This window comes from Argentina silus (assembly GCF_951799395.1).
Source record: "Argentina silus genome assembly, chromosome: 7".
Lineage (NCBI taxonomy): Eukaryota > Metazoa > Chordata > Actinopteri > Argentiniformes > Argentinidae > Argentina > Argentina silus.
In genome coordinates, this window is record NC_139661.1 from 11,345,996 (window position 1) to 11,358,497 (window position 12,502).

Genomic DNA, 12,502 nt, shown 5'->3' on the forward strand with positions numbered 1-12,502 from the left:
TGTATCATGACTTAAAAAGAAACAGAAATATACTGAATTATCTGTCTAAAGCTAAATCAAGATTAGAGAGACCTACTTAGATGAGCAGCGCTGAATTCCTCTATAACCCTCTAAAATAACTGTTATATTATATTATAAAACAAAAGGTATATAAATACCTGCAGGTATTATTGGGCAAGCTTTCAAAGACAAAAGAGGATGAGGTTAGCATGTAGGACAGAGCACAAGCATTACATGCCATGTTGACAGGGGGCTGCCCATAGGTGCCGAGTTGCCATCAACATTGGGGAAAAAAAAAAAAAAAAATCAATGGCAAAACTTGAGACAACACAGTTTCTAAATAGGTCTACCTTTATTAGAACAGAGGTTTGGCTGCAGCGAGAATAAACTGCGGCAGCCAGATTGTTTGCACACCGCACCTTTCCTTTTCTTCGAGATTTTAAAAAGGCCTGTGGTAATCTAAAAGACAATTTGGTTGTTAGGAAATGTAATAAGCACACCTCTGCTTTTTTTCCGTAAACCTAACCCTAAGTGCAAGGATTATTTTCATTTCTTCAGAGCGCAAAAGGCAATCCAAAAGATGGGGTGATGGCATGCCTAACAAAGTTAGTAACACAAATTCCATTCCAAATTGCCTTTTTAATATATGTAAAAGTAACACCATGTGCAGTCTCTGAATTTTCAAGCAGTTATGAGCTTTCCTACTCAGAGAATTGATAACTACGGGCCCTGATGCGGTAAGAGACAAACAGAGAGGTCGCTGGTGTATGCGGAGTTCATAATTAAGGGGGCAAAATAGAGGGGGCCATATAAAATGATAACATATAAACCTAATGGCCCCCGTACTCGGCATCTATGGGACTGACAGCATTCATGCTTTATTTTAGAACAACTGGAGTCTTACTGCTGCCTTGTTGATAGATTTGAATAACTGACACTGGAAAAAAATATATAGCCATCCTCAATGGCCATACAGTTTCTCACCTTTGCTTCAGCTCTTGCAACTGCTTATTAAGTTTGGAGTGCTCAGTTCCCAACTGAAAAAGAGACACAATCGAGTGACTTTCTCAAAATTGCAACTTTTTATACAGTGCTCTGAAGATTCTGTAACAGAATGCCCATGGAGGCAGTTTAAGGCTGGCAAAAAAACAGCAGTAGTCCAGAGGTTCTGGTACTGTACCTTCTGCTGCCCAGTGAACTCCTTACGGCTGCTGCCAAGCTCCTGGCTCAACCTGCTGTTCTCCTCCTGCAGGGACACCAGGGACTGGGACTTCACAGAAGCAACTTGCTTCAGCTCATCACTGAGCACGCACACGCACACGCGCACGCACACGCGCACACACACACACACACACACACACACACACACACACGCAAGAGAGGAAGGTTAAGGAAGTAAAACAGAGATAGGTATGAGGGAAAACACTGTTTCCCTACTGCTTGCTACTAGGATAAGCAAACAGGACTGATAGGATGAACTTTCCAGGCAGCAGATTTCATGTTATGGCTGAGGCTTCTATTCTTGGATATGTCCTGTGTTATCATTAGATGCAGAGCAAGCCTTTGACCATTTAGAATGGGAATATTTATGGCCTGTATTTGAGCATTTTGGTTTCAGGACTAAATGTATACATATGATCCGCACTATGTGAACACTTCTGCGATCATATCCACTGGCTAAATTCAGCAACATCCCATATAAAAATTAAACAAACAGAGCAAGCCATTTCCTTATATGCATATAATATTCTCCTCTATGTTGCAGATGTTCAGAAGTCCCTCCAGTCAGTTATATCTATTTTCACAGCATTCAGCTCCTGGTCTGGCTACAAGATCAATTGATCTTTAATTTTCAGACTTATTACCTCTTAATTCAGATATGGGCAGTGGACAGCTACCACCAATTATTCCAGTCAAGAAACAGATAACCTACTTACAGATTACCATATCCCCATCCATTAATACTACTTTTAGAAATAAAATAAAAAGTCCAAAAAGACAGACAGATGGTCAGTGATGCCTGCATCCTTACATGCCAAGATCCCTATAGGACAAAATGTTTTTTTGGGGGGGAGAGAAATACCCCATCTTAAATATGCAACTCTACAAAGAACAAAATCCACTGGTGGTCTTGATACCAAATGTTTTATTCTACCAAATAGCCTTCCAATTGAATTTCATAAAGACCTGGTTAAATCCAGGCGCACATGCTTCATGGCAAGCTATAGAAGAAGCATTAGTGTCCCCATATACATTACAGGATTCATCATTTGTTAGATTTACTCCAAAGAAATTTTCTTTCAATGTATGGAAAGCTATGAAAAACATATGGGGTGTAATCCAAGATGGCATTCAGAATATTCCAACATGGTGAAATAAACTATTCATACTGAATAAGAAACCTTTCATATCAGGCTCTTGGTCAAAGAACGGTATTCATTCTTTTAAAAGGTGTGTTTAATAGTAATTGACTCTGCACAAACATTATCACATGGGTGTTGTCTCATTTCCTTTATGTGAACTTCCAAGGGGCCATTAGTACTCTTTACCATGTTTTATGGGAATATCCGGGTGTTACGCATGTACAGTAAACACCGTTTGCCCACCTCTCAGAATGGGATCAGAGTGTTCACCCACCTTTTATTGTCTCAGGTGTGTTGATCAACGTTATCAGCACTGAATCCGAAAAACTAAAGTTTTAAAGATATGCTATGGAAGTTGAATTGCTAATTGTTTACCTCAAAATGTTACTTGTGTTGAGTGTAGGCCTATGGTTATAATAATCCTACAATATTAATTGATAATCAATTTCTTGCCTCATTAAACCACACATCGCCTTATAAACTTAAGCTAAGTCTATGTTTATGGGCATTGGGAGGTGTGCCCCTTTTTAACCGATGAGATAATTTCTGGGCATTATTTCAGACTATTAAGGACAGACTATTTAACCCATTTTGGCTTAAAAGAAATACATGTTCATCACTGGAATTGAGGGTTTACCCAAAGATTTGTATACCACTACATCCCTGTGTCAAACCAGATGTTTAGCAGAGTGACAATTGCTTTTGAGCATGGCTCTGAGCATGATGTCAAGTTTTCTTTTTTTCTTTTTTTTTTGAAGACATCCAGACCTTAAGGTTGGGCATAGGGACAGATAACAGTTGAATGTCTAAAAGTATGTATAAAAACAGAAATACTAATCAATAAAACAAATAAAGGACTCTTTTATATATCAGAGTTTAATGGAGTAGAGGGCAAATTTCAAAGGCCCGGATGAGTGACTGTATTGAACTGCTCTCTGCGTCCTGGATCAGTGACTGCGTTAAGACACTACCTGCCCTAACCCTCCCCTGCCCTGCCCTGCCGTCGGATGTGAGCGCTCAGCCAGGACCTGCCAGACAGATACACAGCTGACTCTCAGGGTACCTCAAACCAAAACATTTAGAGGTAACAGATAATAGGAAAAGTACACTGGAGAAATGAAGGTTGGTATTGGAGGGAGATTACTCAGGGCTTGTGTGTGATATGCCTCATTGCAGGGTTTCCGTTAGCCGGTAATTGCCGGTTTTGGGTCGGTAAAAATAATGAGAAGCCGATAAATACAATTGTTGTTGGCCAAATTGTCCAGGAGAAAAGTAAACATCAGTGTGGACAGAGTCACGCCATCTGTCGTAAGACAATGAACTGTGACCATCATCAGAAAATTATATGCAGCACTACAGTCTCTCCTTTATAGATTGAAGGAGAGACAAAAACTGCCAGTCTTAAATATTTTCACGCCCGCAAAAAAGTTGATAGTGGCATGATGAACATGACTGTGAAACGAAATATTATGAAGTGATGGTTTTTTAAATGTATGATGTTGTAAGGTGAGACATCTTCTGTCATTGTTGGAATCAGGACAAACAGCCAAAATGCAGTGAGGTGTTCACCCTACTTATCTCCATCTCGCATTACATTGCTCTCTCTCGCTAGAATAGCTTATACTGACATGCACTGCTCTCGTGATCAGACCTGTTTATCGGGTCCAAGCATGAAGACGCAACGGGCAGGCTGCAAAGTTTTGCTTTTCAATCAAACGTCATGTTGTTGGTATAAGAACATTGTTGGACTTTTTTATTACAACATTACAGGCAAACTTCTAGTCTGTTTAGATGAATTACCATTATCTAAATGATTTGTCATTCTGAGCACTGTGGGTGGACGTCCTAATTGGTTTCACACCCAATGCATATGGATGTCTGGTAAATTCGAATGTTGCGTAACGGAAACCCTGCCTCATAGGTACGCTGTCCACACAAACACACGCATACTCACATCTCCTGGCACAGGGTACTGATCCTCTGGTTCTCTGAGCTGAGCTGCTCCTTGGATTTACTGAGCTCTTCCTGGTACCTGGAATTCTGCTGCTTCAGGGACTCCACCTGAAGTTAAACACATAGTTCATATGTAATTCAATGCCTGATTCAGGGCACATTGAATTAGAACATGAATAAGTATTTAAATCGAAGATGTGACAAAGTATACCATTCAAGGGGCTGACTATACCTTAACTCCATCTCCCTTGATTGTATTGATCTATCAGGAACCACCAAGCTAGCTTATACAAGTGACTGGCCACTCTACACTCCTCCTACTTTTACAACCCACAATGCTCACCTTATGGTATACCACCCCATGACAGCATTGGAATTCCTGTCTCACCTGACTTTGCATCTCCTGTTTTGCACTACGGAACTCCTCCAGTAGAGATTGGGCCTCGCTCTTCTCCTGCTGCAGACGGCATTTCTCTTGTGTCAGCTGTTCCAGGGCCTCAGCAGTCTGCCCTGAAGTCTCGGCTGCCTTTGTATGGAAAGAGGGACATTGTCAACCAGACAAATATAATGCCAGAACTCACTAGTGTGTGGGTTGGTTGAGGTGAGCAGTAAACTCAGACATCATGAGATTTGCAGATCCTCTGGTTAAGCCTTGTTATATACAGCCAAAATCACCTTTGACTAGTCAGTGAGACAATTATTCTCAATTTCTAATACCATGCAGAATTAAATTGCATGCTTTGCATGTCAGTCATCCCATTCCAAATTTGATTGAGGCTTTAGTGGGTTTACAATGATCTTGTGTTCACTAAAACACTATGGCGTAATTTTCAGGAATCATTGCAATGCCAAGATCTCCTACAGCTACGCAACAGGCAAATGGCTTTGTCTACAGCATTAATGAGGGACCTAAAGGTTAACTTAAAAGTGTAAAGTGAGTTGAGAAAATATATTTATTACATCCTGTGGTCTGAGAACGGATACTTTCAATAATGAATCTGTTGTGTCAATAGAAGTATACCTCAGCGATTTACAGCTGTACTGTATAACAATGTTCATTAATGGGGACCTACTAAATACCTCTCAGTTGTGTGTCTTTTCAGGTTTCACCAATGTTTTCAAGAGAAGGCTTTCTAGGTATGACTTTCCTTGACTAAATAGAGCAACTGCCTTAAACCTACACAAAACTAACTTAAAAAGGTCTGAGCACTGTTTTTGTCCCAAAAAAACGGTTTTTAAAATGTGGCCTACTCGATACTCGGTATGGATACAAACATGTTGTTACTGGCCAGGGATGTTTTAGGGGATTGGGCTCACTGATTTTCGCCTTTCTGTCTCTGGTAGCTGCCTCTTCGAATCGTGTGTGCTTGCAGAAACACAACTAATGTCCGACACTGCCAGTAACAACAAGTCCATTTCGGGGGGTTATATTATTATTAGGGAATATGTTGTTGTTTGGAACTTCAAACTGAATTTGTCGTGTTTCTGGCAAATATACGCCCTGCTCCTTTTAAATAACAGTTACCAAGACAGGTTAAGCCTACTCCTGGACTAGAACGCATTAGGAAATTAACTATTGAACATGGCCTTTAGTCCAGAACAGAAGACCCCAACTTCTCAAATCACGTTCTTAGTCCACAGGATTCCAGGTTTTTAATAGCACTTATTTGTAAGGGACTAAAAGCAAGATAAAGAAGTTAGTAAGTGAAGAAGTACGTAAGTAAATAAAATTAAAAAATGTAAGCACAACAGGAAAGGAGACCAAACCAGCATGCAAGCATTAAGGGTGCAGCACAACCTCAGCCATTCAAATGTGATGGTTAGTTTCAGGACTTGTTAGTAGTGGAATACCTCAAGCTGCTTGGAAAGAGCATTTTTGAGTTGGGCCTCAAGCTGGGTGACTTGCTGGGTGGCTTTGTCTCTCTCTTTCTGCAAGGCTTCCTTATGGACACTGAGGTATGACACCTTGGCATCCAATTCTTCTCTTGCCTTAGCAGACACTGATGCCTCCTCCGTGGCAGCATTGAAATGTCCCTCTATCAGTGCCCTTTCAGCATGTAGGGCCTGGGCATCTCCTTCAAGCCGTGTCTGGATAGCTCGCAGCTTCTCTACCTCTTCAAGGAGCCTTGAGCATTCCCCATCACCGCTCTCTTGGCTGCTATGGAGAGAGGAAATGTCCTGCTCCAGCCTCGACTGTACAGCTAGGAGGTCCATTTTCTCCTTAGCCAGGGAGAAGGCCTCTTTGCCAAGCTCTTCCAGCTTGGTAGAGAGACACTCTTTTTCTCCAGCCAAGTCCCCCTTTTCCTGGTCTCTCTGCTTCAGTTGTGACTTTAAGGCCTTAACCTCTCCATTCAAGACTTTTATTTCCTGTGCAGCATTCTTAAGGCTGGCAGACATCTCATCCATGGCCTTGTCTCTAGTGAGAGATTGTTGAGTAAAGTCCTGTACTTTGGCTTGCAGCTGGACTTTCTCGTCAAGCAGACCCTGTTTCTCAGCTATCAATCCAGTGTGAGTGGTCTTAAATTGTTGTACCTCATTAAGCAAACGTTGTTGTTCAGAGGCCACTGCATCTCTTTCAATGCAAACAGAGGCAACCTCTGCCTTCAGATTGAATTCAGACTCCAGGAGAGTAGTCCTTTCCTGTGTCACAGTTGATAGCTTTATCTGTAAGTCCTCTACTTCTTTAGAGAGGGCATCTTTAGTAGAGATCAGAGTATTTTGCTCATTGGCTTTAGCCTGCAGCTGGGATTTAAGAAGCTTCTTTGCCTCTGCAGATGATTCTGTCTGGCCTTTGAGCTCCTTAACCTGCAGAAGTAGATCATCTTTGTCCTTCTGCAGAAGCTGTAGGCTCTTGTGAAGCTCTGTCTGCTGGGACAGCAGGAGCTCCCTCTCTTTTGTTAGGTTATTCCTCTGTTGAACAAGCTCCAAACGCACAGATTCAGCTTCAACTTTTAGTTTGCTGTGCTCCTCTGCCAGTTCAGTTTTGTCTTTTTCAAGGGCCTCAATCTTAGAGCAATGATTCTGGAACTGTTCTTGTAATTCAGTTTTTTCTCTTTTCAAGGAAGCTCTCGCAGCTTCAATCTCTTCTTTCTTCTGTTTTGATTCCTCCAGTATGACTGTAAGATTGGAAGTGGCTTGCATAAGCTCAGAATTAGCTTTGGAGGAGCTATCCAGCTGGTCCTTCATGCTACGGATTTCGCAAGATAGCTTGTCTCGCTCATTTGCTAAAGTTGCTTTCTCAGAAATCTCCTTTGTGTGCTTTTCTTCCAGCTCTTTCTTCTCTTGTATTGAACGCTCATTCTCCATCTTCTGCTGCTCCAGCGCTGATTCCAAACCCATCTTCTCTTTACGTACAGAGTGTAGCGCCTTCTCAGTCTCAGCAATTTGAAGACAAAACGTTTGCTTCTCCTGCGCAAAAGATGCCAAAATCTCTTTGACTTTCTCCTTCGAGGAAGCCACTTCTTCTGTAAAGAGGTGGAGCTTCTCCTTCAATTCCTCCCTCTCTTTGAGAAGCTCCTCCTTCTCAGAACACACTTTTCTCTGGGAAGCAAGCAGGTCCTCTTTCTCCTGCAGGAGGTGAACCCTTTCAGAGTCTGTTACTTCACTGCTGGTCTTGAACTCCTCAAGTATCTTGGCCAGACTCCTTTTGGAAGCCTGGAGCTCGTCATTGTCACGGATAGACTTCTCAAGATCCTTCTTCATCATATTCAGCTGATTCTGAAGTTCTGCATTAGTTGCCTCAATGGACTCCTTCTCAGAAATGAAAGCGCTGATTTTAGCAAACATCTCAACTTTTTCTTTGGTCACCATCTCTGATTGGGCCTGCAGCTGAGTGTTGTTCACACAGAGGTCTTCTTTTTCCAAGCTCAAAGACTGAAACCTTGCCTGTAACTCAGCATTCTTTGCATCAAGGGATTTCTTTGCCTTTCTGGCTGCATCCCTCTCCAACACAAGGTTTTCATTCTCAGACGTTAGCCTCTCTTTGCTTTGCTTGAGCTCCTCCTGGAGCCCATTCCTCTCTTTGCAGGTCTTCTCATATTCCCTTGATAGCTCCTCCCTCTTAGTCTCCTGTTGCTGAATCTCTTGCTGGTACTTCAGGAGGACCTCATTCTTCTCTGTATTGACCTTTTGAAGATCTTCAATTTGGGCATGATGCTCAGTTTCAGAATTCTTCAGGCTTATGTTTTTGGCCTGTGCTTCCTGAACGACAGCTCTCAGATTCTCCACCTCTTTGGACAGTGAAGCCTTCTCTCTATCTAACTGCTGATTTATGGTCAAAAGTTTCTCTTGATCCTCTGTGAGCTTCTCCCTAAATGTCAAGAGTTCTTCTGTCTTGAATGAGAGCTCCTTGTGACAAGCCTCAGAGGCAGAGAGTTTGGCCTGGACATCTGAGAGCTGCTTCTCAAGACTCCCCTTCTGAGCCTTGAACGCAGCACTTTCCTCAGATATACAATCCAGAGCTGTGATCTGCTTTTGCAGGTCTGCAGACAAACGCTCAATGTCCTGCTTGGAGGAGTCGAGTTCAGCAGAAAGAGACTGAGGGAATAAAGTTGAAAGAAAAAAGGGGAAAAGTGAAGTGAACACAACCAAAAATGAAGTAAAGCAAATGAACAAAAGTAATAAAATGCAACTGGAAGGGTTAAGCTGGTGCAAGCATAAACATTATGGGAAAAAAGATACCATAGCAGACACCACCCTGAACTTACAACAAATACATTGAAAACGGGTACAGCAATCAAACATTTTCAATTGAGAGTATGGGTTTGTGTGTGAATTATAACTGTGATGGCTTGCTGCTACTCTATTTAGGTCTATGTTTTTCTCAAAGACCAATGTCTCTTCTTTTCCATTTCATACATCTTGCATATAAAATTGGATATAACTTGAGTAAACGAGAGCAGTGCATGGGTTGAAATATCAATTAGCCTTTTCATATGGCATACTGCATCCAAAACACTAAGCTAAATGATCAGTGCAGTTCCATTCAGTCAATTGAGTTTCTTAAGAAGTCTTAAGAGGTACAATTACAAAAAAACTCATAAGTCACACAAACTTTAATCAAACTCCATCTAAAATAGTAAGGTGGTAAACTGAAACCACCACCAAGCAACAGTTTATAGTGCCCCTGCTTTCAAAGTAGCCCATAAAAACAAACCCATAGCCACATAGAAAATGCTGAAATGAAGATGGTGAATATTAGGACCGTTGCTGGTTGTTAATTGTAACAAACACAAAATAATATTCATACCAGCAGGCTAAGTATCTTTCATACATTTTGAACTTATTCATAAATATTTATCTATGTTTACTGTTATGGAATTTGAAGGGACATGAGCTGGGTTCCAACATTCATAAAAATGTGCACACCCATCCTGACCAAAGGCAATTTTCTAACACCTATCCAAAATACAGTGCATTCGTAAAGTATTCAGCCCCCTTCACTTTTTTCGCATTATGTTATGTTATAGCCTTATTCTAAAATGGATTCAATACATTAAATTAGGATTTACTACTGCCTACTGGACACTTACATAGTGAAGTAAAGACCTGTTTGCAAAGGTCTACACCCCCCTTGCGGTGGCTCTCCTAAAATTAGCTAAAATGCAAGCATTTCTTCAACAAGTTAGTCAGTAGGTTGAATTGAGTCCATCTGAGTGCAAGGATATTAGTTCATGTGATATCGGAATGAATATCTTTGTCTTTGTAGGGTCCCTGATTTTAATAGGAATCAATTACACGCTGTGTTGATTAGGCTGTCACTACCAACTCAGCAAATTTCTCAACTTTCTCTTGATCCCGAGTCACCAGTCCCTGCAAAGCATACCCATAACATGATGCAGCTACCACTATTCTTCACACAGGGCTTAATGCTTTGTAGTAAAACCAAAGAAACACATTTCCAGCCATTTTTTAAAAATATTTTTGTTGTATCACTTGAATTAATTGTTGCCTCATAAAACAATTATTGATTTGAAATAGATTTTTTCACGAAAACAATTTTGCATTTGAGCTAATTTTAGGAGAGCCACAGCAAGGGGGGTGTAGACTTTTGCAAACAGGTATTCTCCGTTTTTTATTTTTAATAAATTACTACAAATATTTAGAATTTGTATTCCATTTGTCACTTTTATTTGAAAATGTCCAGTATGCTGTGTAGATCAGTGAAACAAATAAAATAACAGTTCTCATTACAACAATCTCCAACATTACTAAACATGGCCATTGGTGGATATTTTGTACTAAAAGGCAGCACCTCCCCAGAACTTAAAACTGTGATTCTGATATACTGGAGACAAATAATATAATGCTATGATAAGTTGGTGCTTACCTGTGCCTTCTCCTTATAAGGTTGCAGGTCAGATACCAGCCTCTCCAGCTCCTGGAGTTTCTCCCTGGAGATGCTCAGTTCCTGCCTCGCCTTGTTAGCCTGACCCTGGAGCTCCTGTGCATGGCGCTCTGAGGCCTCAGACAAGGCCTTCTCCTGAGAGGCCTCCAGCTCCTTGGCCTGGGTTGCACCCTGCTGCACACCCTTCTCCTACACAATGCATAAGAGAAGAGATATTTTAACTAATTACATCAACAATTGTTAGGAAAGGGACAGGGGTGGAGAGAATGACGCATTCTGTGTTGTGCACTCAGGAAAAGGTCTAGCCAACTCTGATAATTTAGTTGCAATATGTGGCAGCACTCAAGAAAAAGCATATCTATTCGCACTTGAAGCCATTTCAGTTGTCTTCACTAACCTCTTATTGTCCCTGACTTTCAATGTCTCAGTTTTATCCAGGTCATCACTCACCAGGTCAACAATCTTCTTCTGTAGGCTGTTTAGCTGACCCTGATGTTTGTCTGTGGTCTCCTTCAGCTCCTGGTCCTTCCGGCCTAGTTCCTGCTGTTGTTGCTCTTCAGAACGTGCCATGCGTTCCTTCTCCTCTGCCAGTTGGGTCTGTAACTCCTCTAGCCGCCTAAGAAAAGGAGGGGGAGAGGGGGATAACTATCTGACCAAGTCAGACAGGTGGTGTTCTAACAAACTAGAGGCTCATTCTTGGGGACAGTTTTAAAGAATTATAGACAATCATATGGAGACAAAATGAATCACTTGAAACTGAATTACATGAATCTCAGTAAGACCTGATAAACCAAGGTAGCAATATGGTAAGACCTACTTTAATATAGCAACTATCATGTGATTTATGAGCAACATCTTACTATTTGAGATGAGCATTAAAATTATATTGTAATGACAACCCATTATAACTACACACAATGTATCTAATTCAAGCATAATCATTGCAAGATCAGTAATTTGTGAATATTTTGTACTCTGTTCAGCAAGCAATATAAAGACATTTAAACATCTAACATTTAAGATTATACAAGTGTCATTTCTTACATCCCACTAAAGGAAAGTGTCAGGTATCAGAATTTGTAAGATAAAAATGAATGCATTGTTCTACAAGAGAGCAAATAACTGTTGAAAATGCATGTGTACTAGAGACTTCATCAGAACATTTTTGGGCTGTTAAAGGCATGTACCTTTCTTTCTGAGTGAGGTCTTCGTTCATTTTGTTGAGCTGTGCTGAGCTATCACCTGTTGACTTCCTCATGTCTGAGATGTCACTTTTGAGTTGGGCCTTCTCCTTTGTGATCTGATCAAGATTCTCATCCCCAGCCTTTAGCTTCCTCTCCAGACCTGAATGTGAGATAAACTAAATTAAATCTGCTTGTCAAAGTCCCTGAACAAGAACACAAACAGTTTTGTTACAACATACACATATTTCCCACACAATGGACAGGCCAGTAAATACAACTTTATCACCAAGGAGAGCAACAAATGAATAGTGATATTTTGTGATTTTGTTATTATCACTAGTCCCCCCTTTTTAACCAGACATATTCAGAGTTATAATAATTATAAATTATGGAATGAAAAATAACCCATAAGAAAGACAATTCATTAGAATTTGGTTTACCCGACAGAAAGACAACGACAACAAAAAACAATGATGTCACACAAATGGTGACTTGTACTGTGTGTGCGCTGTAGGTTAAGCATCACAGTTTTGGCCAAAGCTCTGACCTGCAAGTTGGCTTCTTAGAGCCTCTGATTCAACGAAGAGAGATGTGCATTGCTCCTCCTTTTTGCCAAGCTTATCAAGCAACTCTGAAAGAAAGAGTTGAATTCAGAC

At 40.9% G+C, this 12,502-nt stretch overlaps 1 protein-coding gene across 4 annotated transcripts in view; it reads right to left on the reverse strand.

Annotated features, from left to right (window-relative positions):
• clip1a (CAP-GLY domain containing linker protein 1a) overlaps positions 1–12,502 on the reverse strand; it is a 34,013-nt gene that overhangs the window by 3,965 nt on the left and 17,546 nt on the right. For 3 of the 4 annotated variants that reach the window (XM_083673552.1, XM_083673553.1, XM_083673551.1), the window contains 9 exons: positions 12,394–12,477; positions 11,850–12,006; positions 11,113–11,278; positions 10,645–10,851; positions 6,168–8,852; positions 4,705–4,842; positions 4,318–4,424; positions 1,181–1,301; positions 985–1,037 (listed from right to left, as the gene is read on the reverse strand). In XM_083673552.1, coding sequence (XP_083529678.1) covers positions 985–1,037; positions 1,181–1,301; positions 4,318–4,424; positions 4,705–4,842; positions 6,168–8,852; positions 10,645–10,851; positions 11,113–11,278; positions 11,850–12,006; positions 12,394–12,477 — 3,718 coding nt within the window. The remainder of the gene's footprint in view (positions 1–984; positions 1,038–1,180; positions 1,302–4,317; positions 4,425–4,704; positions 4,843–6,167; positions 8,853–10,644; positions 10,852–11,112; positions 11,279–11,849; positions 12,007–12,393; positions 12,478–12,502) is intronic. The other variant, XM_083673554.1, reaches the window with a different exon arrangement.